Raw genomic sequence first — 27,081 nt, 5'->3', positions numbered from 1 at the left:
CATTCCTAACCAGAAGTTCTATTTCCAGCACTGAACACAAGCTAACACATAGTAGGTTACCAACAGAGGTTGGATAAATTAAAACAAAACAAAACAAAACAGATGACATACTACTGAAAGAACAAGGAATCCTTACTTCAAGTGAGAACCACACAGACCTGACTTTGGTATGTGTCAAAGTTGTATTGTGCCCTCAAATCTCCAATGACTTGCTGCCATTCCACACCCTCATGCTGTTTCCCAGGCTAAAGCTGACGTACCTTGTAGTGTATTCCCAATAGACCTCCCTGTGCTTGTCTATCTGGTAAACCAGCCTTACCGGTCCTTCTATCAATTCATATTGTTCCTCTGTACCTCAAATCTTTCGATATTCTTGTGTCTCTATGTTTATATCATCACAAATAAAATCACAAGAAACAGCAAAATTGAACCATGATAATTTTTCACTAAGGATGGGTTTTCTATTCATATCTACATCTTCAAAACTTAGCCTAGTATCTAGCACCTGTGAAATAGTTTGATAATGTTTGAAATATTGATTGAATGGGAGTGAATAGCTTTAATTATATCCCTGTGGATAATTAAGTTAGTATCTTGAATTCCAATATATTAGAGCAATTTGGTTGGCTCATATATTGACAAAAGCTAATCAACTAACTCACTTGATGCTGGGACATTGGGATATTTGGAAAAGAGTTATTACCTTATCAGACTCAGAATCAACATTTGGACAAAAGATACATAACTGTACAAAAGCCAATCAAATTGTTTACCATTGTGATAGTGACCATTTTTGACAGAACATCTATTGCTATTTAGGCAAAAGCCTAAGGTGAGTACAATTTTGCAATAGGGTCAGTCTGCTGTCCAAAATGATGAGGATAAGCTAAGTATAAAATGTGGTTTTCCATAAATGCGTCCTATTAGTCTCTTTCTTTTTACTCTACTATTGGCAACTTAATACATATTTTATTAGCCACATGTCATATTGGGCTTTCCTGTGTGTGTTTGGAGGTTACATGTTTATATGTGTTCACATGTGTATAGCTGTCGATATGCATGTATGCACGTGCTTGCGGGGATAAAGAGGGGTCAACTTTGAATGTGATTCCTTGAGAAACATCCACTGTTGTAATAAAGGTAGGGTATTTCCTTAGTCTGGGGCTTGTTTCATAGGCCAGGCTGGCTGGTCTCTGCCTGCCCTGCGTTTCTGGATGTCTGGCTTTTTTCATGTGTGTGTTGCAGGACTGAACTAAGGGCCTCCAGCAAGCATTGTAATGACTGAGTCAACTCATGAGCTCCATGTCTTGGATTTTAATATTTCTCTGTGTTTCTATTTATCATTCTACAAACACATTGCATACTTAAGGTTTTCTTTAAGTATTATTTTAACAAATCATTTATCTGCTTGACAGTTTCAGTGGAATCAGATGGGAACTCTTGAAGTAAGGCATTGTTTCTTGCCAAGATTAATTTGTATAGCAGGGGACTCATGATCTTAAAGTAAACAGTTCTGACAAGCAGCTTGCAATTTTCATTGTGATGTCTTTGTGTGAATGTCTTTCCATATTTATTGTCTAACACACACACACACACACACTGTCTCACAATATACCTGCTTAGAACTCAACATGTAGATGAGGCTGGTCTTGAATTCACTGAGATGTGCCTAGCTCTGCCTGTTAAATTCCTGGATTAAGGAATTCAACCATTCCTGGCATTCACTGTGTTCTTAGAGATGGAAGGATGTTTGGTTGTTACTATTAATGTTGGTTAATTATGAGGAGTATAAACACCTTGTCGAAGAAGCCAGGGGTTAAAGAAATTAAAAGCTATGCGTAACCAAGTCTCCTCTCCAGTGTTACATGTTTAAAATGCAAAGAGCACATTAGAATAGGACAGGTGCATTGACATTTTAATGAACGGCAATCCGTGGAGACCATGAGTGCCAAAGTGAAGTCCAGTTGGAAGCCAGCTCTGTGCTACTCAGTGAGGACATTCGTTCAGCTCTGAGATGACCTTGTCCATTAGGATAACTAAAGGAATCTGCACAGGGCACGAGGAAGGGCCACCCTTCAGATGCTGGGTCAGGAAAGTACAGTGGCCCTGAGGGAGATGCCCTTCAATGGCGCCATTTCTGCCACACTCAACTGCTTCCTGCGTTCTTTTGGGCATTTCATGAACCATGGTTCCATGCACTCTTTCCAATGACCTTCTGGGTTGCATGTGAGTGTTTTTAACCACCCAACATGCCAGAGACTCAGAGAGGTCCATGCTCCCCATGCTTTGTACTACTCTTCAGTTAAAATAAATTAACCAAAAAATGTTATTTTATACTTGTGTTTATTTTCTTTTTTGCAACAGAGCAAAAGTAAAAATTAAGTTGAAAGTACAATACCTATGCAGCTCAAAAATTTTTAAAAAACACCAATTTCTTTACATATACATACTCAGCTCCAAATTGCACCATTAAAGTTCACAGAACAAATTAAATATTGATACTTGAATGCTTAAGACCCTCATGTATCCTCATAGCAACCCCCGCTACCTCATGGTGAAGATGGAATATCAGAAGTGTCACTTTTGATATTCCAAATATAACATCTTGGAAAAAAATGAAGTTTTGATTCATTCAACAAATTGAGTCCACACATCAGACCCCGTCCTGGGAGCCAAGCAAGCACATGGGGTATCTCTGACTTCTGAGAAATTCTGGTCTCTAAAGCAGCGCTTCTCAATCTCTTTTTATTAATATGTGCCCCCACCTTTCTTGATAAATGTCAACTCTTTCCCCCACTGTGCAGAAACTCTGATGACTTGTCAAACAGTGAGGCCCACTGATACACAGAACATTGAGCAAGTCTTCTGCATATCTTGCATCAACAAAGCATCTTTGAGATTTTAACTTTTATTTTAAAGACAGTGTGCTTATTTTCTAGACACTAAGCCAGATTGTCCCAGTAAACAGACTCATACTGCTCATCCCTCCCCTTGCCAAAATGAAATGCAAAGTCTCCTCCCATCCCTGTTGAGAATCACTGCTTTGAAGAGTTTTGGAGACAACCAAGCAAGCCCCATCTCTCCCCTCCAATTAAGTCTGAAAGGAATTAGAATTTTCCTACCTGACACAACAGCTGGTGAAGTACCATAATTCTGTCTTGGGATTGAATCTTGGAATGAAAAGAGCATGAGAAAGAATGCAATGAAGTCCAAAGGAAAATAAAAACAGAATCTTAGCTTTAAAAGTCAGAAGGCCCCATGTGCGTCACACACTCACCTGCCCCCACCCCCATTCCTCAAGCACTCAAGGCATCATGACTCTAGTGAATAGCTGATTCTTAGTCTCCATCATCACCAGGCTGTGCATGCTACTGGGACCAGTTGGTCTCAGAACATCACCATCTCCCTCTTGGTCTGTTTGATTGCTTCCTTTGGGAATCAGTGGGAGGTTCGTGCCCTCTCTCAGTTGCTTTAAGAGTTTTATAAGACAGCCCATCTGGAGGGTACCCAAAGTGTGGTAAGAGTGGAGAACAAAAGAAATAATTTTAAAGGAGATTAACAAAAAACCTGCATGTCTTACACTGTATGGATCAAATGTGTCATTAAGCTCAAGTTATCATTATTTTTATCACTCTGACCAGGGAGCAGAGCCCAGTACACTCTTTGCCCCAGGCCCAGGAACCTGTGTGCAGCCTGCAAGGACAGATCCTATGAAACAGAGGATAAATGTATGTTTTCAAAGTGCCATAACATTGGAGGTGGCAAGATCTAGGGAGAAGTTAAGCTATAAGTAGTCATTGCAAACCTGGGGGTTGGGGAGTAAATATACTAGCTCTTTTGAAAATGACAGAGAAGCCTTAACTCCTGCAACTCCATCATGACCTTTTCTGTAATGCCTTTATTTTGATATAATTACACACAATTATGGGTTTATTACATTCTCACACATGCACATGTAAACTACTGTCACGTCTACCCACCCCATAACCCTCTCTTGCCCCATCTCTTGTGCTTTCCCACTTCTCTTCCCATTCCTAACCAGCCCTGAGCCAGGAAAGGGGTGCATAGCCTGTGGTTACAGCTGCCCTTCTAAGAACTGAAAAAGAATATGCCCACTCCCCGCTCTCCAAAAAGATTAAGGGATAGGTGGCCCCATATGAACTCTTGTTTCATCCCTATGACCCATATTGCACTTTAAATGCTTAGGCTCAGGATTTTGTATTTAGTATATTTTGAGACCATTCACAAATCTGCCTCCTGGTTCAATGCCAACCATTCTCTTGAGGAAATAGCACATCTAAACAGGGCTGTGAACATAGTAAAGCACTTAGGCTGACAAGAACAAGCAAGTATTGCTCAGAATTCAAATACAAATAAGTCACAGTCATGAGTGGTCTGGTCTCATGAAATAGGAAAGCAGCCTACAGACTTGAAGATCAGTCCCTCTCTGAAGCAGAATCAGTTTGAAAGCAATTCCAAAGATTTTGGTAACAGTGATCTTAATTCCTAGATACCATTTTATAAAATGTGAAGCCTCAAGCTACTCTCCAAAACTTAGGGGAAACATGAGTTAATTTTTGTCCCATGTTGATATATATGCATATCTGTAATTATAGTATACATAGAAACAGATATTAATATAGCAAATACTAGCTACTGTTCAGTAGTTGAGGAGTACAAACAAATAAAATGATTAAAATAGAAACTACCTCAATATCATTTCCAAATTTAAACACATTTGTTTAAATTTTAACAAATTTAAACACATTTGTTTAAATTTTAACAAATTTAAACACATTTGTTTAAATTTTAACAAATTTAAACACATTTGTTTAAATTTTAAATTTAAACACATTTCCAAAATTAAACGCATTTGTTTAATTACATTTGTTTTGCATTATTTTTATTGAAGATTGAGTTTACGCGTGCATGTGTATGTAGTGCCAATGGATGCCAGAAAATGGCGCTGCATTCCCCAGTGGTGTACTTACAAGCAGTTGTAAGCCAGCTGATGTGGGTGCTAGAAATCATACTCAGGCTCTCTGAAGAGCAGCAAGTGCTCTTAACTGCTGAGCCTCCTCTCCAGCCTCTCCCCAATTTGTATTTCTCTACAGAATTACTTTATAAGTAATCCATCACCATTACCTGTGCTCCACATAAGCAAGTGTACAGCCTCCTCTTTTGACTTAACTTTATCAACAATGCTTTCCCGACTTGTATGAAACTTGTGTGATCTCACACTGTGCTACTCTTGGGTGTATGGATGAGTCACGGTTTATTTAGTTATTTGCCTCTACTAAATACTGTCTAGAAAACTGCAGCAAACATTTTCAAGGCATAAAGGCTTTCTCTTTTATTTTACAATATTTCCACCCATCAGCTTCAGGAAAATGAAAATGTACGAGGGGCCGTGTCCTGAAGCACTTGGATCAAACACGTGTTCTCCTTACTGATGCTTTACAACTCAAGGGCATCATCAAAGCAATTTCCCTCCACGTTTATAAATACAGTGTACAGGTTATCTTATCTGATGTGTGTGTGTGTGTGTACATGTGTTTGTGTGCACATTTGTTAAGTTATAACAATGACAGTTTTTAATTATATTATTCCATTTTTCTATGCCCTATTTTATTCCCAACTAACTCATGCTCCTTGACATTGCTTCATTAGGACCTTTCAGTAATGATATTAATTTATTTAAACTCAAGATCCATATTCTTAGAAGTAAAGGTTTAATATTTGTGAATAACTCTCCACCCCCAAAAGACTTGTCCCTAACTCTTCATTCATTATTTACATGAGAAAATTTCCCTGTAAAGAACTGTTATGTTATAATAAGATTAAAGAACTATTTAAAAACCATAACCTTTGCATTCACATTTCCTGTCTTGTATTAGTTTGTAATTGGCTGCTATTTTTCTCTGAGTGTTCACTTAAGGAATTGTAGTCATTAGGATTTATGAAGCTATTTATTGCTTAGGATACTATTTACAGAGTCATAATTCCATTTAAGATCTTCTGCTCACTTCTATAATTCTCCATCTTAATGCTGATATTTATGCCTAATGTTGAAAACAATGAATAATACATATCTTCATCTGGTAATTATCAGATTTTTTGAACAGTGGAGAAGCCGGATGCCTGAGAAATGCCAGCACACTCTGGCTAACCAGGACAACAATTCCAGGATTGTTTTTGTGAGTGACAATAATCACACCATGGAAATCTAATGATGTCACTGTTCAACAGTGGCTTGGGGAAGGCAAACTGAATGGAAGATGAGGAGCCTACAGAACAGCATCTTTCTATTTCTTTCAGCAGAGCCTGGTGACATTGTAAGCCACTGGTGACCAACAGCTGAACAAATGAAAAGGAGATAAGAAAGTTGTAAAACAAGATTGTCATGCAATGTAGAGGTTCTTAAAACACACTCAAGTCCCAGGTGGCTTCTGCTAAAGCTCCCAGTAACTTGATAAGAAATTAGGGATAATGGGCCTTGCTTTCATTGGAGGAATTCTGTGAGAAAGAACAAACAAAAGCAGACAAAGCTGTAAGAATTCTGTAAGGCTAGAGACATGAAATAAAATAGGAGCCTTGTCTGCATAAAATTCATTTAGCTTAAAGCCTATAGACTCAGCCCAGCTTAGCAATGGGTAGAGAATTGACCAATACACTTTGAAGAGGGAAATTCCAGGTGGAAATTCTTTAAACTACATGATTTTAAAATGGGAGATGATAAGAGATGAAATGTACCTGCCTTTTTTGAAGATAAAAAAGTAGGCTTGGTTCGATGTTATTCCTTTTGTCACAATCTTAAAAAAGGAAAGTAGGGCACATAATGGCCTTAGCTCCTTCTAAAACAGGAAAATTCTACTCTGGCTCCCTGCTCTTCAGCCTAACCACTACCTATCCCCATTTATCCCCCAAATCTCACTGCACCATGTCCTAGAAGCCCATCTGCTCCCGGACTAATTTTGCTCCTGTTCACAATTTGTTCTGCAAAATTTTTCAGAGCTCAGCTGTCTGAGAGTCTCTGAGACCCTCATGTTGGTGAGGACACTGGAATGAATTCATGGAGGCTTGAATGACAAGTGGCCCCTACAGGCTCATGTGTTTGGACACTTGGCTCCCAGTTAGTGGTGATGTTGAGGAAGTTACAAAACTTTCAGGAAACAAGAACCCTGCTGGAGGAAACAGGCTACTGGGGGTAGGCGTTGCACATTTATAGCATCAACACACTTCTTGTTCTCTCTCTCTGACCTTCCTGTGTGACAAAAATGTGACCAGACTGATGCCTGTTCCTGACACCTGCTACCGCATCTTCCTTGGTATGATGGACTCCATCTTTGGAACTCTACACCAAACAAACTCTTGGTAAGGAGGCTCTACCATGGCAACATAAAGTGACTAGCACACAGTTTAGGTGACAGGGTGGAGAATGCACAGAAGAACAATGAGAGTGAAAGCAGGAAGTACAGCGGGGAGACTGTTACAATGAGCCAAATGAACCCACGGAATGGGCAAGAGAGGATAGCTCTGACAAATGCCTATGATTTAACTTGTAGGACCTCAAAACTAATGGTGTATGGAGAAGAGAGAGAAGGACAGTGTGTGTATTGAGTCCCAAGGGTAGAGTTTGGCTACTGGGTGGATCACCACAGTAGTAGCTGGAAATAAAACAGGACAGGAACATGGAAGAGAAGGGTGTGACTAGAAGGAAGCTCAAGGAAGTTCATGACATGAATATGAGCTGTACTGACTTTGAGATGTTGAGGAGGGATCTCCATGGAACCAGTTGGATGGGTTTTATGTTCTCAGACCTGCATTGAAGGCTCAAGTTTAAATCTTCAATATGGAAGATGGGGCTGGAGACCATGAGCGTGGACAGGATTGCTAAAGGGAAGCACATACGGGTTGAGCGGTGAGGTGCTATCTAAAGGAAGGGTGGCGGGATGGCCAGGGAGGAGATGTAGAGGACCAGGCACAATCTCTGAGTTTATTGGACAAACAATGTCAGATATCTAAATACATGGATATTTCACATTGAAATATAGTTTATATTAAAAAGAAATCAGAGAGCGAGAACACCTTGGGTTTGTGTGCCCGTGAGGCGATGGCTGATGGGTCATGACTCTACTCTCTACACAAGGGTCTCATATTCCTTGCTGCTGAAGGTACTGCCTCTGCTCATTACATGTCCAACACTCAGGCAAAGGTATTACACTGATGTTAAAATCCCTCTATATTATTATTTCAATGCCATTATATTCGTATGATGCAACTTTGCTTATAATGCAGAATACTTGATTGCATTGTTGAAGGTATTTACTTGAATGTCAGCAAGATTGTTTATCATGACCAGAAGCTTTGCTTTGGGACCCTGGACTGTTACATGAGCAGTTAACACAGTGGACATGTTAGAGAAATAATTGATACCCCCTGAAATAGATGAAGCAAAGGAGTTGGCTTATAGGTTTAATGGGGTGGTACGCCCATTATGGTGGCCTGAACTTTCACCAGGTAGACCGTATAGAAGGTTAAGAGTGCCTTGCTTGATAAGTGTCTACTTGTCACATAGTACATTTGGTCTGCTGTGTGCCATCCCATTCCACACTCTTTACTTGCTTGCAATAGCGAAAGCATGCAATTTTCAAAAAAACAGAAAAAAGATTTTGCATCAAAAATAAGGTCCATGAGCTAAAACTCTTTTACTTGCTAAGAGAGGCAGTGGTCCACAGTATCTTTAAACGATCATTTCTGCCTTTGCCGGCTGGGTGAAAGTTGTGGTCTGCTCCTGTTGAAAAGTCTCAGATATGCAATTTTATATTATTTATTTAATGAGGAACTAAAATAATTTGAAGGCTTTTCTATTAGCTGTTTTGTTTGCTTCTTTAAGGGTTCAGTCACACCGTGTCTTTACTAGTTGGCAAATTGAAATGTCAGCAATGAAGCCAGATTTGCCTTTTAGTCAAAGGAGTCAAATGTATAAATGGTTTTTTCCTATGTTTTCCATTATCACTCATTTTTTTACAAGCAAAAAAAAAAAAAAAAAAAAAAAATCACACACCCAGGCCTGGTGGTGCATGCCTATAATCCCAGCTCTCGGGGAGGGAGAGGCAGGCGGATCTCTGTGAGTGGGAGGCCAGCCTGGACTACAATGCGAGTCCAGGACAGCCAAGGCTACACAGAGAAACCCTGTCTCAAAAACAAAACAAAACAAACAAACAAAAAATTCACAGTTGAGGTTGTCACTTAACACAGTCAGGTTGCCTTTATTTCTTACTCATTCTCAGTTGGTGGTCTTTGGGGCCTAAGAAACCTGATGGGCAGATGTCAATCTCCAGCATGGCTGCCATAAGCACTGGGCCTTCCAATTCTGTACCTGGAATCTGCTCTCGGAGGAAGACACAGAGCCTACAGCCATCCGTACCCTTGACTAAAAGCTGGAAAAATATTATTACGAAACTGTCTCCCCAATGAAAATGACCTGGACCACGGCGTAAAGCTGACTGTGATCTCAGACTTCTAAAATCTAGCTGAGAATGTCACATAATCATCCAAGACAGCACCAGCTCTCGGGCACGTGAGTTATCACCAAAGGCTCGTGGCCGGTGGGGCAGGTATGTAACTTGTGATGAACTGAAGTTCTTTCTCGGAAGTATGCGGTTTTCTCCACATTTACAGAGGTCACTTAACACTCTGTGGGGCTGAAACTTCTCTTTTCTTTTTCCTTCGTTTCTAGGACATTTTCCTAGGGTCTCTATCCAGAGCTAGCGCACATAAAACATGCTAGTGATACACAGAGCCTGTGCCTCTGTGGGAGTCATAGTACCAAAGAGATAAACAGGCTAAAAGCACAAAGTTGGCAGCTTAAGGTGTTCAGGTGTCAAAATGAATGATCTCCATCTGGAGAGAGGGAGGTTGAGATCCTTACAGACTGTGTCCTCCATGGCACAGTTTAGATTTAGATCAAGGTTTCCTTGATCTACTCCTGGGGTCCTTTTACGCTGTTTAAGCTGCCTGGGTTAAAAGAAACCATGCCTTTCTTTTCCACGTCCTTACAAAAGACAAGGTCACCCGCACCCACACGTGCACTAAACACTAGAGTACAGCTGCAGGTGGTCCACGGTGCGCGCGTTCTCTGCTGGCGCTAAGCTTAGGTTTAGTGTGCTAGGTCGTATCAGACATAACTATTGGAGGGGCTTCTCTTTAAAAAATAGAAATAAAAAGTTCCACCAGTGAGCTCAAGCATGTCATTGATGAAGATCAAGTGCACTACTGATAATTTTTTGGTTCATGGGATGGCTGTTGATCTTGCTTATCAATCTAACACAGATGTGAAGTGGAAAAAAGACACCTCAATTGAGGGACTACTTTCATCATATGGATCTGTAAGCACGTCGTAGGGTCGTAGGACATGTTCTTAATTGCCAATCAACGTAGAAGAACCTAGCCCACTCTGGGCAGTACTATTCCCTAGTCATATGAGTCTGGGCTACAAGAACGTTATCTGAGCGAGTCCTGTTTCTGCATGGCCTCTGCTTCAGTTCCTGCCTTCAGATTCCTGCCTTAAGATCCTGCCTTGGCTTCTCTTGTTGATGCACTGTAACCTGTAAACCAAATAGACCCTTTCCTCTCCATGCTACTGTTGGTCCATATTTTATCACAGCCCCAGAGAAGCAAATGAGAACAATACAGTAGTCGAAAGCATCATAACTCTAAGAAAAATATCAAGCACACCAGATTTCTTTCCTTCGCTTCTGTAGTTGCTATGCCAATGCATCCACAGGAAAAGATAAATAAATAAAAAGCGCTTAACTGGGCCAACTTATCCGTGCCATCCTGTTATGACAGACATTGGCAGTGAATAAAAAGTTCTTTATACTAATCACAGAACTGGGCTCTTATGTGTGATGGGCCTGAGGCTGACAGTGGGTCAAGCTGGTAACCAGCTGGGAAGAGGAAAGCAGGCCCATGTATGTGGTCGTGAGGTGTAGCTTTACATGTGAAGGCAGAATGGGCCCTTTTCCCAGAAGAGCTTTACTGCACTTGGTGCACGGTACCACAGAACAAGAAAAGCTTGGAGTCTCGCAGCAATGGCACAGGACCCTCATCCTTGCCCATGTGAATGCCTGTTCCCTGGAATTGCACTCGCATGCAAGCTTGCTCAAGCCGGAACCTGAAGGTCATGTAAGACCAGCAGCTTCCTGGCAATGCTAGTGAAAACAGCACATGGCATCATCTCAAGTCCCAAGAAGCACAACTAAACTCATCCACTCACCGTTCCTGCTGTCCCCAGGGAAAGATGGTTCATCTGCTGCGTCAGGGGCCCCACGATGTTAGTCGGCTGCATTGACATGGGGTGGTCCATGGTGGGTGTGATCACAGCACCCTAAAAGCACACACAACGTCCATCTGTAAACACATTCCACGAGGAAGAGAGCAAATGCAGTGCTAAGCTTTGGTGAGTTTCCTTTTCATGAAAAACAATGAATGAATTCAGGCTTGGATGATTTGATGCCCATCCGTGTCATTCTGTTCACATGTGAATGCCAGGCACCAGCAATTCCCTTTCCTGTGATGTGACTGATGGGCCGTGTGTCTGAAATACCTGCCCTCTACCTTTCCAACATCTGATGTAGGGTGTTTTCTAATAAATAATATGGACCCTTTATCCCAGTGTTCTGATATATTTCTTTGAAAACCAGGAGCGATAATGGAATTTCTCTACATTTTCTTGATATTGAGTAAAATTTACAGTTTATTTTTTACATTTAAATTTTTGTATGGTATGTAGTGTGTGTTTGCGTGTGTGTTCACTCACATACACACATATACATGCTATAGCATGTGTATAGAGATCAAGGGATATTGTTCAGGAATTTAAAAAAAAATTACCATATGAGACCTAAGGAATGAGCCCCTGTTTCAGGCTTGGTTGCAGACATTTTATCTGCTGAGCCATCTTCTAGGCCCATGGCTTATACTGTTTACTTGTGCTTTATCTAAGCATTTCTTATTCACCCCAGTATAACCTATGGCTGGGGGAATAATGCAACCCACCCAAGCTTCTTGACCCACTTAAGGATGTACTAAAACCTACATGAATGACTCACAAATCATGGTTACTATTTCAACATCTTTTTTTCATGTTGATCTTTTAGTCATTTTTTTTCTTGATGTACCTTTTGACATAAGAAAGTCTATGAGCATTTTAAGCTGGATATATATTCATATATAACTTAAAATTTTATAGTTTCCTTGTGTGTTGTGTATGTGGGTGCTGGTGGCAGTACTGGTTGTGGTGTGTGTGCATACACATGTGTAGGTATGTGTGTACTTTCTAGCGTGGGTGTGTGCACATGTGTGCATATGTGGAGGAGAGAGTTTATCATTCAGTGTCCTTCCTCAGCTCTTATCCTTTATTACTTTTCGTTTGTTTTTTATTTTTATTTGATTTTATTTTTAATTATACTTTATTTACTTTGTACCCCACCTCTAGCTCCCTCCCTCCTCCCCTCCCAATCCTTCCCTTTCTTCCCCTTCTCCACGCATGCCCCTCCCCAAGTCCACTGGTAGGGGAGGGTTTCTTTTTCTTCCTTCTGATCCTAGTCTATTAGGTCTCATCAGGACTGGCTGTATTGTCTTCCTCTGTGGCCTGGTAAGGCTGCTTCCCCCTCAGGGGGAAATGACCAAAGAGCAGGCCAATAAGTTCATGTCAGAGACAGTCCCTGTTCCCATTACAATGGAACCCACTTGGATACTGAAGTGTCATGGGCCACATCTGTGCAGGGGTTCTAGGTTATCATGCAAGTACCATGCATGGTACTTGGTTGGTGTATGAGTCTCTGGAAAGACCCCGATGCTCAAATTTTTTGGTTCTGTTGCTCTCCTTGTAGAACTCCTGTCTTCTCCAGATCTTACTATTTCCCACTTCTTTCTCAAGATTTTCTGCATTCTGCCCAAAGTTTGGCCATAAGTCTCAACATCTGCTTTGATAGTCTACAGGGCAGAGCCTTTGAGAGGCCCTCTGTGGGAGGCTCCTAACTTGTTTCCTGTTTTGTTCTACAATAAAAGATTTTCTGGAGGTATCTCCATCCCTGATCTCAAGCTGTACTATAGAGCAACAGTAATAAAAACTGCATGGTACTGGCATAGAAACAGAATGGTGGATCAATAAAGCCAAATAGAAGACTGAGAAATAAACCTTATGGACACCTGATCTTTGACAAAGATGCCAAAACCATACAATGGAAAAAAAGATAGCATTTTCAACAAATGGTGCTGGTCTAACTGGATGTCTACATATAGAAAAAATAGATCCATATTTATCACCCTGCACAAAACTAAAGTCCAAATGGGTCAAAGGCCTCAACATAAAACCAGACACATTAAATCGGTTAGAAGAAAAAGTGGGGAAGAGCCTTGACCTCGTTGGTACAGGAGCCAACTTCCTGAACAGAACACCAACAGCACAGGCTCTAAGAGCAACAATCAATAAATGGGACCTCATGAAACTGAAAAGCTTCTGTGAAGCAAAGGACACCGTCATCAAAACAAAATGAATGCCTACAGATTGGGAAAGAACCTTCATTACTTTTTACACAGGATTCTTATATAAATGGCAAGATAATATAAGCTTCCATTCATAACTCTAAACAGGCATACATATTAGAATTTAGACATGCTACTTTTTCTTCCTGCTCCTTGAGTTTTCTTACTTAAAGAAACTTATTTTTTTCAAAAAGCAAGCAAGCAACAAACAAACAAAAAATCCCCCAAAATAAAGACAAACAAAAGCTCCCTGTGAAAGCTCTAAGAACTAATCCTTTTAAATCCCTTGGGGATAAACTTCCAAGGACTGTCAGGAGTCAAACAGAAGTTCTGATGCATTTCCCTAACTCTAAGCAAATGTAGCACTTCCTCAGCACTTTAGCACTGGGTTGGCACAAAGGTTCCTTCTCTCCTTGAGTTTAAAACATAGGTGGTAGCATATCTGACACTGGGTCTTCCAGCCCAGCACTCACCTGCCGCAGTTCTACAACTGTCTCAGTCTAATCAGACTTCCAGGTCACACAAATGAACAGATATGAAACTCCAAAGTCAAGACCACAGCCTGCATGTGGGCTCCGTCCTCTTCTGTGCCCATGAGGCCTGCCCTCTCCCTGAGGTGGGCAAGCCCGTGACAGATCCATCAAAGTTCTCACAGGATAAGAACAGAGGGACAGAAAGCCTGCACTTGGAATTAATTTAGAGACGATTGTCTGATCTCTCGGAGACTTTCTTCACAGAAAGCTGCGAATGGGGACTCATTTGATGGCAGCTGCCGGCGTACTGTGTCTGCCTATAAACCAATCTGCCAATCACACAGAAGAGTGGGAAGGAACCTGTCATAATCTGGAATTGTAAAAAGCAAGACCAAGCACAGAGTGAAGAATAATAGAAGGGAAAGATTCCCTAAACAGATGAGGAATTGTAGGTGAGTGAATGCTGCTATGAGGATTCTTGGGAGAAGGCGAATAGAAATGCATTTGCTTATAGTCAGTGAACAGAGAATCTCCACAAGTTATAAACAACAGAAGTTGTTTAATCTCAAGGGAATTGAAGGCACTCACAATTAGTGAGTTAACTGGAAGTGATTGACAGGATCCCACTAGAGAAATGAAGTTTTGATGGTGTCTATCAAGGGCCTTAGAGGAATCTGAAATGTTGGTTATCACAACAAAGAATGGTGTTTGTCAGCCATGCTGCTTATCAATGTCAACAGAATCTCTTTTGTATTGTGCAGCACAAAGCGGAAATGAGAAAGAGAAAAGAAGTAGAAAAACTTTACAATTGTTAAGGCAAATCAGCATCCTCAGCATATGCTGTCAAATCCGTCCCTACCAATGCGCCTGAGCCAGGGACTTCTGAGGGCTCCGTGACAGCCTCTGCCAGCACGTCAAGGGTGACATTGTCTCCCTGAAATATATAGAATGTGCTGTCTGACAACTATTCACAGGGCAAATGGAAGCATAAGAGGAGACGGATCTTTTTCATCTCAGCATCTCTAGATGTCTGGATTTGCTAAGTGTTTAAGTTGTAAAGAAAAATCCTGTAGATGCCTTAATACCTCTGAAAAAGCACACAATGGTACCATGGCTGATGAGATATCTGTCCCACCTGAGCCACCACTGTGAGCGGAAGGCCTTCCTGTTGTCAGAGGGGGAAGACTGTCACCCCAGCCCTGAAGTAAGAATGACAGCTCTCCTTTGGGTAAAGTATGAAGAAGTCACCTCGAGTGAGGCGGGATAGGAGGACAGAGAAAACGAAAGGGACACAGGAAGGAACAGACTCTGGCTGGAAGCTGGCAGGGGCTCAGAAACATCAACCCAGCTGGCAAAGATTGCCTGCAGACAGCTCTTGTTTTCTGAAGGACATTGCAAACAAGGATGGTAAACACAGACAGGGCTTTTCTAGGGCCTGGACATTTGGAGCCTCGAGTTTAACTGTGCCAGCACAGCACTCTCTTCCCTAATCACAGAAAATAAATAGTGCACTTCATAAAGCCACCTTATAATTTCATTTATAAAGGAAATTCTTTTAAAGATTAAAAAAAAGTCCTAAGCAGATCACCTTGTATGGTTTTGCTTATTTTTATAACTTTATTTTTAAATTGTGGTTACTTTAAAGCTCTTTTTAACAGGCCCACCAATTCACTACACTCGGGATCCTCCTGGGATTCAGAGTCCAGGATCTGGCTCTATCTGAGTGGGGGTCTATAAAGGGGCACGGAGCTCCTGAGGCTGCGGGTGTCTGTGCTGGGCTGTTTCCACTGCTGTTGTTGAGATGAGCTTTAGTATCTAAAGCCGGAAGTCAAAAAAGAATCTCCGCTGTTGACCTTCTGCTAGCATTTGAAATAAAATTAAAATATTTAATTTTCCCAATGAAATCATAGGATTTTCCACACCCAACAAAGCATGGGCAGTCTCTTGCGCTGAAAGCACAGAGCAAACCTGGGTGCTGAGAACCAAACTCTAGTTTCCTAGAAGAACAACAAATGTTTTAACTGCCTCAACATCTCCCCAGTGATAAAAAGGAGATGAAACAATGTCCTTCATTTACGCCACTTTCCCATGGTACGGCATGGACCTTTAGCCAGGAATCACCACCTGAGATTACAACAAACGCAAACAGGCCAAGCCTGTATCATGCAGAGGTGAAGTAAGGCAGTTTCCTGAAGAACTAAAGCTCCTGCTTGACCTGGAAGCACCCAGGCAACCAGCTTGGCACTTTAGAGCCCTTTCTATATGGCATGTATATAAGCCTCATGTTTAAAAATGGCAGGAATGCCAAAGTCAAGGTTAAGATGCTCTTTAGGAAGATTGCCTGGCTAACTGAAAGGAAGGAAGGACAATGGGGACCCTTGCCTCCTCTATGTGTTTTGTACCCAGACACTCATGGTTCACACTATAAATTCTATTTCATATAATGATTGATGCAACTGGGTTTTTAAATAGGAACCAGTTAACATAACTTTTAAAAACATAGCTGAAGGTCAATTTTTATTTTGTCCTAATTCTGATTTGTCTTTCTGTTACCATAAGATTTTTAGAATAAATATCCCCTTGAATTTATATATATATTAGCATCCAAAAGATGAAGCACAGAGAACATGAGCAGCTTAAAAGTCAGGCAGTCCATGTCAGTGACTGATGGCAACAGTGAATGAATGACAGCGACAGTGAATGAATGAATGATGTGAATGGTGTGATGGACTCTTGTGTACCTCAGGAAAAGCATGTCCAAAGGCACTGATTGGCAACATCAGCATGAAATCATGGTGTTTAATTTCTTTCATTTCTTGATGTTGGCCTGGGTATTTTGAGGGGGGAGCAGGGGGAGAGCAGAAGGTGGAATTGATAGTGGTTTGAAGAAGAATTCTGCCCCACCCAGGCTCAGGTGTTTGAATGCTTAGTCTCCGGTGGACGGCTGTGTCTGGGGGAGACTTAGGAGGTGTAGCATTACCAGAGGAAACACATCAGCTGCAGAGAGCTTGAGAATAAGAAGCGTTGCCTGATTCCAGTTTGCTTTCTTTGGTCCATGCTTGTGTTTAAAGATGTGTGCTTCAGGCGTCCTTTTCCTGCCGCCGTGCCTGCTCTGTGCTGCTGTGCTTCCTCACCATGATGGACACTTATCCTATAGAACTGTATATCCCAATAAGGTGTTCTCTTACAGCAACAGAAAACAGTCATGGGGTATTTAAGTACGGTTTTTGGGAAAGAATAATAATAATAATAAACCCAAGAACCATTTCCTGTCTTTAGGGACAGCCATGAAGCTTCAGCCACTCTGATAAATTTACAACCAAGCTGAAGGGACAGCGCGGCTTCCCAAAGTCTAGTCCGGAATGGAAAAGGCCGAAATGGCAAGGATGGCATCCTTTTACTGTACAAATGTTTCATAGTAATTTCTGAAAACCAACCAGCTAACCAGCCAAGCAAAGAAACAAATGAAAACAACAAACAAACGAAAACAACAAACAAACATAATCCCTGCCAACCTGACGTGGGAGGGCGAAACAACCGTGAAAATCTGGAAGCTACACAGCCCCAGGAACCCCCCTCGCAGTCCTCCTTTCCCCCGTTTACTGCTCTTGAACCCTTTCTTTCAAGAGTCCACCTTCAACAAGTAGAGGCCCTTTGTACCACACGGCTTCTGCAACCTGTACAGACAGGAATTGCATGCAGTCAGTATCAAAAGCCTGTGTAAGGTAATTTTCATTGTCCCCCTAGGACTAATTTTCATGGAAATGAAAGAATGGTTAACACTGACTGGAGCTCCTGGCTTAGTCTTTTCAAAGGTCTGAAACCAGCTCTTCTCTACGTGGGCTCTGGGCATCCAAATGATACCCCCTGCGCCACCTCCAAGTCCCACATGGTGTTCACACTTCATGTGCTTCTATTCGCTATCTATAATGCACTCCAAGGCATAGGGTGCATCATTTATGCATTCTAGTAATTTATTGAAAGAATCATGGGTATAGAAAGCTCCAAATCAAAAAGTGCTCTGAGGGCTGAGGGAAGACTCAGAGTTTGGGGGTTCTCTGAGGGCTGAGGGAAGACCAGAGTTTGGGGGTGCTCTGAGGGCTGAGGGAAGACTCAGAGTTTGGGAGTGATCACTCCTCTTGTCGAGAACTGGAGTTTCGAAGCTGTGTCAGGCGGCTCACAGCGACATGTACCTACAGCTTCAGAGAATCTGATGCCTCTTCTTGCCACTACAGGGACCTGCAAACGCACACCAGACACAGCACAGACAGTCATGCATACACCTACAACATTTGAAAGTGTTTTGCTGTTCTGCGGTCCTCAGTCTGGGCTCAAACTTGCTACATACGACAGGACGAAGATGAACTTTGGTCCTCCTGTCTTCACCTCTGACATCCTGAGATTTTTAGACCCATAGTCGGTATGCCTGCCTGTGACACATCATCCACCAATATATAATAAATGTAGAAAATTTGTACAGTCTATCAAGAGAGGCTATTAGTTACAAACATAGTAGGTTTTTTCTACTCATAAATCAAATACTCGGGTTGTTTCTTTTTAACTGAAAGAATGGATTTTGAATGTAGTAGTAAAAGATACTAAAACCAAATTGGTTTTACCCACAGATACCCCCTTGCAAGAATCTTTATTATTGTACTCCCTGCCTACTCGAATGTGAGTAAAATTTTACTTATTAGCAAAGTATATATTGATATAGATATAACACAGTCATTTTGGGTGGGAATGTGAAGTAAACATGTCAACTGAACCATTTCTCAGAAGCAACTATCACAGACCATAGGGCATCTCAATGGGGCCTTTTTTCTTTTATGATCCTTTGGACTTCTGTGCCAAAAAGACATGTGCTAAGAACCCATGATCGGTGGTCGCTGCTGGCATTTTAACCAACCTCTCTACAATAGTATAACTGGCGCTGGAAAGGTGACTCGGTGCCTGAGAGCACTTGCTGTTCTTGCAGAAGGGCCTGGGTGTGGTTCCCAGCACCCACATGGTGGCTTACAACGCTTTGTAATTCCAGTTGCAGGGAATCAAATGCCCTCTTCTGGATTCTGTGGGCACTGGACACATATGGTACACATACATACATACATACATACATACATACATACAACATATGTATATATCTATATAAATATAAAAATCTTAAAACAGTAATAATGATAGGACAAAGTAGTTATAAAATATATTAAATTTTTGATGGGGAGCTGGAAATTTGGGACCTTGGGGCCCAAAGTTCAAGTGGTTTTATTGACTAAATACACAACAGAACTCTCAGCGCTTGCATCACTAAGCTCACATACCTGCTATAAGAACTAATGCCATTAAATGTATTTAAAACTATTTCATTATGAAGGTGGATTATTCTTTCCCTTTTATTTATTTTATTTTAACTAATGTATGTGTGTCGCATGTGTGAGTGTGTGCATACGTGTGTGTGTGTGTGTGTGTGTGTGTGTGTGTATCCTACTTGTGTGTAGTGGCCCCAGGGGGACATCTCATCCTCTGGAGGTGGAATTGCAGCAGTTGTGAACGACCTAACTCTTGCGCTGGGATCTCAACTCAGGGCCTCTCAAAGAGCTTCAGTCTCTCTTAACTAGCTCACTGGGGCCATACAACACCGAAACGTGGTGTAGTGTGAGCCCTGCTGAGGGAGAAAATGAGTGAGCACCACTTGCTCATGCCCACGGCTCTGGTGATTTCAGTGGACAGAGGCAGGAGGCTTCAGCTGAAATAAAGAGCATTCTTGTGATCAGTTGAGTTGATGAACTCTCAGGATCCATCATTCCACCCTACTCAAGGTGCGTCACCATACATGCAGCCTAAATGCTTAGTGTGTTTATGTGTGCATGTGTGTTGCATGTGAGTTCATCCTTCAGCTGCCGTCACCCTTGCTGTGTTGTTGAGACAGGGTCTCTCGCTGTCCTGCAGCTTATGGAGAAGGGTAGGCCGAATTGCCAAGGGTCCCCTCATCTCTGCCCCTTCAGCACTGTGCCATGCCCCAGCCCCACAGGCTTTTGTGTGTTCATCAGGGCTTTCTGGCACTGTGAACAGGCTTAACTATCACACAGAAGCCTGGAATTCTTGCTGTCAACAAGGAAAGAAATGGCCTGTGTTCTGATGGCTGGCAAGGAACCACTCTGGTAGACCTCCATGCTTATTTTCAACATACTGGAAGTTTCTCATGCTTATCAGATGCAAAATTCTGGACCGCCTTAGAAGTGATGAAGCAGAAATGATTCCCAGCATATGTGTGAACACTCATGGACTGCATAGGCCCCTCATTAACAGCTCCCTTTGCTGACAAATTGGCAAAAAGTCCTGACTCCATAGCAATTGCAACCTGGTGATGGATGGAGTTGCGGAATGAGCCTGGGAACTCCCTGCTAGACTCACAGGGACGATCAATGAGAAAAGTTCCCTACGACCTTATAGCCAGCATTTACGATTATAAAGAGCCTCAATATGTCGCAGGACACCTCTGTTCTGGCTATTACTAGGGAAGTAGCCATTTCTCGGCTTGCAATTTGCTACAAGGACATTTCTGAGCTGTATCCAATCTTCTTTAAGATAGCTTTAAGCATTTGCCTGGCTCACAGCAGAGGTTCAGAGAGGCCCAAGGATATGGGTGGGGAGTCATGATTGGGTTAAACAACTAACTTACTTCCCCCAAAAGTCTCCTTTGCATTGACTGATTCTGTGCATCACTGATGCTATACAGAGTCTCTTCAGGCCAAGCCCAGCCTCAGCGATCCAGGTCTGCTCTTTCAGAACGACTCAGTGTCTGAGCTTCCCAAGAAAATCTGAGAAATGTTGTCTCCTCTCTGCTGCCGTTCAGAGTAACTTTCTTTCTGTATGTGTACATGTGCACATGCCGGGTACATTTGTGTCAAGTATGCGTGGAGTCTAGAGAAAAACTTTGGCATTGACCCTCTGGCCCTGCTCACTTTGTTTTTGGAGGCAGTGTCTCTCACTGGCCTCAGCCCGTTCCAAGTAGGCAACACGGGCTGGACAGTGAGCCCCAGGAATCTGTTTGCCTCTACTGCCTCGGTACGAGAATCACTGCCATGTGGGTCCCAGGACTAGAGCTCGGGTCCTTCTGTCTGCACAGCTTCACCTTGTCCAGCAAGACCTCCTGCTGGATGCAGAGTCAATTTTCTACTGCATCACTTCAGAAAAGCCTCTTCGCTTGCTTCGTGGCCATTGTATTTCATTCTCTTTTCAGTTTTTAGCTTGAGAGCCAGATAGCCTCAGTTATCTTAGCAACATGAATGTGCTGGCTTGCTATAACTACAGTCAGTTAGAAAAACAGACTCTGACCTTTTCCATGGGAAGCTTTTTAGGGCCGCTGTTTGTCTCTTTGATTTTTGGCAACAGGACTCTCATCAGCATCTAGTTCATCCAGTATGTCCAGTGGTATTCTGTCTCCTTCATGTCTGGATCCACTGGTAGTCTTAAAGCTCCCTAATTCAGGGCTATCTTCCCAATGCAGACTACGGGTATGCAAAGGAAACCCAGGCAGACAGACCCAGAAGATCAAAAGCCCTTCCCCTCCATATTTTCTCAACTCTTTTACTATTGGACATGAATCTGTAAGGTGTGCTCCTCCAAGCCACCTTCAGGGAATGCCACAAGGAAGTCACTTTAGAATAAAAGCAGAATGGCGAATATGGCACCCGTGTCCCACGTGCAGGTGGGGACAAAAGCTGCCCAGCACCATGGGGCCACATCGTGGCGAGCAGTGACAGGATGCTCCTATGATCATCTGGGCATGTTGTGGGCCACTAATCTCTGGAACCAACTGGCTATCAGATCAGCCCACTGCAACGAGTTCTCCTCTGTAGAAAATTCTGTTGGATGTAAAAATTTCAGATGCAAGTAGATGTTAATTTCGTGGCTTATGATTTATTTTCGCAGGTAGATGGTGTGATATATTAATTCCACACCATTCTCTTGAAAATGGTCCACCAAGAGACTTCATCACCTCTTAATATGCCCGGAAGACAAATGCTACCAACGAGAACTCAAGTTTGTCAAGGTCGACAACAATGTGGCCTGTGATTGATGATCTCTGTATTATTTTACAAAAATCCTGTAAAGCCAGGCTGGAGAAATAGCTCCGCAGCTAGGACCATACACTGCTCCTGCTGAGGGCCTGGGTTCAGTTCCCAGCACCTATCTCAGGCAACTCACAACTGCCTGTAACTACAACTCCCAGGGATCAGCGATCTTTTTCTGGCTTCCACCAGTACATTCAAACACACAGGGAGACACACGTCTATATCATGAAATAAACAAAAGCTGTTAGAAAAACAAGGCTACCAATCCATTAACATGGAGCCACTGCAAATGGGCTTCCTCCGATCTCTCAGACAGAAGCAACATTACACCAACAAATTCAAGTATGATGTGAGAACAATATTCAGGACAGTTTATTCCCATTTGTGTGTGTTTTTTTTTCCACCTTGTTCTCTTAGCATTCCCTCCCTTTTCTCACAGATTGTAACTGTGACATGAAGGAATCAGCCGATGAGTTCCAGCAGGACCAGGCATTGACTGCTACCAAGGGTTTCCAGGGATACTTGTATACTTTTGCTTTCTTCCACAAACAGCAAGCCTGACGCCATCTGCCTGCCAACATCCGCATCGTTCATTTCCACCCCAAGGGCCAACCCCTCCACCTCCTCCATAGAGGGGAAGCTTCCAAGGCAGTTGTCTGAGCCTGTTCCCATTGGGCCAGGTGTTTCCTGTCACAGACCTCCACAGGCTAGCTCATCTTTCAAGGCCCTCCCACTCTCAGCAGCCAGCTGTGGCAACAGCCTCACTCCTCCACGTCCAGCCTGCTCTCACCAAGGGAAAGAAAATCAAACTTTCTTCAGAAAGTGTCCAGGGCCAGGCAACAGATGCCTCTCCCCACATCTCACCCATTGCCAGGATTTTTGGGAGATTGCTTTACCAAGGAGCCAGTTTGACTGAAAGCACTAATATCTCCTACTTGGCTGATCCAGGTAATCCCCAGATTAAGGAGTCAAAAGCGATGGCATCTGTGGCCCAGCTTCAGCTGGAAACATCTGGATGACTTGGTACCAAGTCAATGAGCAGAAGTAGGCACCAGCTGATCTTCATTCTCGCAAGGAAATGTTCACTGCACCAAGTCAGATAGCCATGAAATGTGCACTTCTGAGATGGAGAGGTAACCGGCTTGGATTGCTCTGTGGGAAGATCATGGCTTGGCTTTGACTACTACAAAAGTTAATCTACTTTCTAAGCCATGTTGGATTTCTTGAGGCTGAGAAAGCTAAATTTTTGGTAGGAAGAACCACACTCAGGCTCTGGGGAGGCTGCTCCAAGAGCAGTCTTGGTGCCTAACTGCTTGCCACAGTAGAAACCTAGGACACTCTTAAAAAGATTTTTCTTTTTTAGCTAATGTATTTAGGATCCAGAGTTAATTAACTAATATAATTCACGGATACTAATTGAGAGCAGGTATGCATGACCTCGAAAGAACTCAGTGCCAGCTTAGAGTTAAAAGACCTTAATGAGACAACTGGACAAGCTTCAAAAATATAATGAAAACATGGGTTTGGTGAGAGGGTTCTGTGGCTGAATGCTTGTCACCAAGACTGGGGACCTGGAACCCACAATGATCCCCACAAGTTGTTTTCTGTTTTTCACATATGTGCCATGGTATGTGCCCACATATAACCACACACACACACACACACACACACACACACACACACACACACCTACAAAATAAATAAATGTAATAAGTTACTTTAAATGATATATAATCACACAGAATAATCAAGGAAACTATAATTACTTCCCAAAGAGACATCATTGACAATACTGTCCATTTCTATCTTCTTTTCACCTCCCTGTTGACTGATTAACATTCACATTCTGTTCCTGAATTCACAAGTTAGGCCCACCACGTATGTGTCTTCTCCTGTCCTTTACAGAGTTATTTAGGAGGAGCAAGCTGGGAACATTTTGCTACAGCAATAAGTTATGGGTCCCCGGGAAACAGCAGCCTGAGACCATGTAGCGCCAGGCTGAAGAGCAGAATGGAAGAAAATTGCTCTGAAAAATGAAGGCTAATTGCAAACACACCAGATTGTGCCCACCATGACCGGCTGGTTAGCTTAATTATCAAGATCAAATGCTCTGCTGGCTGGAGCCCTGAGATCTTGAGGGATGGATGGGTCATCTCTAAAAGAGAACTGGCAAAAAAACCCGACCTCTGTGTGTGAATTTCACTTGTCAATCATAGCTCTATTACGGAGAAGGCTGCCATTCTCCATAACTCTAATCAAAGCCTGCTGTCAACCTGCTAATTGACTGGTGAAATATTCCCATGATTTTTCTCCTTGACAAGGTTTTCTTGTCCTTCTGTAGATAGTTCTGTTAATATATATACAAATATATATTTGTTATATATATACACACAATATGTACACAATATATACATATTTATATATGCATACATGTGTGTATATATATGTATATACACATATATATTTCCTTGACAGTGAAAGAAAAGATAGGGAACATACAAACATGAAAGTAGCTAACATATTTGGCTACAGTGACTACTTAAAAAGTCAAAAGTTGGGGCTGGAGAGCTGGCTCAGTGGTTATGAACACTTTCCACTCTTACAGAGGACCAAGGTTTGGTTCCTGCAATCCACACAGAGGTTCCAGCCCTGTGTAAGTTCCATTCTGGGGTATCTGATACCCTCTTCTGGCCTTCATGGGCACTGCATGCATGTGGAATCCATTTACATCACATAGGCAAACACTCATACACATAAACAAAAATTTAAAACCTTTAAAAAAGAGATTCAATTTTAAAGACAAAAGTTTAATTTCAAATTCTAATCTTCTTCAAAGATTAGACTGTATAAATATTTACACTTAATAGTCTGTGTAAACCTTCCTCTTAAAAATATTTCTATCTAGCATTCATTCTGCAAGTACACATTTTTTTTTTAAAGCAGTAAGTTTTACTGAATCATGTCAACTGCTTTTCCTTCCTAGCCATTCGTTGGGAACCCTAATGAGTCCACTTGAACTCACTTGTCAATATTAAAAGTAACATGGAAATGCCAAAAATGTCTTCTTCTAGGAAATGATGGATGCATTCCTCTTCACTGGTACAGCTAGAGAATGGATTATGCAAGGAAAATGGAAAATGATATTTGTAGTATGTGGTTTCTGGATGAAGGGAGCATCAGACAGATTCCTCCGAGAGCATGAGAATTGTCATCTGCCTGGAGTTTTCTTAAACAGCCATGTGTCATGTGCTGCCTTCTCTTGCATTCTCTCATCTCATCTGAGCACCAGTCACCATGTTTGCTAACACTGCAGGGTTTCTGATGAATAAGCCTCTCAGCTGCTAAGCTTATAGATGGAGAAGTTCTGCTGACCCGTTTGAGCGTCACACTTCATCAGCCAAGTAGAAGGCTATAGTTTCATTTTACTGTTCCCTTTGCTTTCCAGGATTTTATTTAGTTACTCTTAAAGACCATTGTTATCATCACTGTGGGTATGTGTGTGAACACACCCGTTCTCTCTTGCCACTGCAGGTTCCAAGGCCTAAACTCAGGTTGGCATGCTTTCAAGGAAAGTGATTTTACCCTCTATACTACCTGGCCAGCCCTGGGATTGATTTTAATTCTATGCAGTTTATTTTCAGCAGGTCAGTGAAAAGCTTGCTTCCTGGTGTTATCGCCCAAGACTGTTCTGAATGTGGCCTCCAAGGAACATAAATAAAGGGGACAGTTGAAAATGGAGCAGCTGGTTTTTCAGAGGGGATAAGGTGCTGATGCCCAAATCATTTCAACCAAAATAAATATATAAATACATATTTCATAAGGGATTGGAGAGATGGTTTAGCTGTAAAGATTAATTACTCTTATAGAGGACCAAGGTTTGGTTCTCAGTACCACATACATGATGGCTTACAACCACGTGCAACTCCAGTTGCATGGGATTCAACATCCTTTTTTGACTTTCAAATGCATCAGGCACACATATGATGCACAGACATGCACACAGGCAAAGCACTCCACATACACACAAATTATTTTTAAATCTAAAAAAATATTCCATAAAATCTGAAAGCAGGGGGGCAGGGGAAAGGCAGGAAGCTCAGTAGATGATCAACATGAAAGCCAAATTTATGAGGAAAGTGTCAGAGGATAGCAGTCCACCAGGTCAAGTCTTGATTTACTTACTTATTTAGATAAGGTCTCATGTAGTTAAGGGTGGCCTCAAACCTATTATGCACCTGAGGCTGACCTTGAACACTGGGATTGCAAACATGAGCTACTGTGCATGGTTCCTGAAGTTTAGTGAAGCCTGTGTAGTTGTTGTAGGTTGTGACTGAATCATGTATAGTTGTTATAGGCTGACCAGAGACCCTTTTCATAGAAGGCCAGAGAACATAGACTTCCTGGCCCCAAACACAGTCTCAGTAGAAATTTTCTGGGCCTGTACCAGAGACATGCCAAGTATGCAGATAAAAATGTCCAAAATAAAAAAAATCATCAGAGACATTGAAACTTTGACTATGAGAATGCAGGGAAGGATACTCACAATGGAAATGGAGATGGATAGCCGCCCTCACAGCCCACTGGGGGAAGTCAGGGCAGAAGCTCAGGACAGGAATCTGAAGACACAGGCCAGAAGGACACTGCTTGCTCTTTCATCTGGAGCTCAGGCTTAGTTAGCTATTAACACAGCCTAGAACAGCCTTCCCAGGAAAGGGTGCTGTCCACGGTGAGCTGGATCATTCCATCTGAGTCAACAAGGAGATATCTCCCGCAGACATGACTTGATGCTAGGCTGTGTCAAGTCGACAGTACAAGTTATCTATGACACCACCCGTTACACACTAAACAAGGGCCACTCACACCCATGGAAGCCTTAGCCATAGAGTCTGCAAGCACTAAAGTCTTACCACCTTAATGGCTACACTTTTGCTCCAAGGGAGCTATCTTTTCTTCTCCTTCCATGAGAAAGCCTGCTT

At 42.2% G+C, this 27,081-nt stretch overlaps 1 protein-coding gene across 14 annotated transcripts in view; it reads right to left on the bottom strand.

Annotated features, from left to right (window-relative positions):
- The window catches only part of Rbms3 (RNA binding motif single stranded interacting protein 3), a 1,270,324-nt gene that overhangs the window by 47,244 nt on the left and 1,195,999 nt on the right, over positions 1–27,081 (bottom strand). For 7 of the 14 annotated variants that reach the window (XM_060385093.1, XM_060385092.1, XM_060385091.1 and 4 more), the window contains 2 exons: positions 11,282–11,392; positions 3,123–3,170 (listed from right to left, as the gene is read on the bottom strand). In XM_060385093.1, the coding sequence (XP_060241076.1) occupies positions 3,123–3,170; positions 11,282–11,392 (159 nt within the window). Of the gene's footprint in view, positions 1–3,122; positions 3,171–11,281; positions 11,393–18,056; positions 18,267–27,081 lie in introns of those variants that run through there. The other 7 variants (XM_060385099.1, XM_060385097.1, XM_060385101.1 and 4 more) reach the window with 2 other exon arrangements.

The sequence above is a fragment of the Meriones unguiculatus genome, chromosome 6 (genome assembly GCF_030254825.1).
Source record: "Meriones unguiculatus strain TT.TT164.6M chromosome 6, Bangor_MerUng_6.1, whole genome shotgun sequence".
Taxonomy (NCBI): domain Eukaryota; kingdom Metazoa; phylum Chordata; class Mammalia; order Rodentia; family Muridae; genus Meriones; species Meriones unguiculatus.
This window is presented reverse-complemented; position numbering and strand designations above follow the sequence as displayed.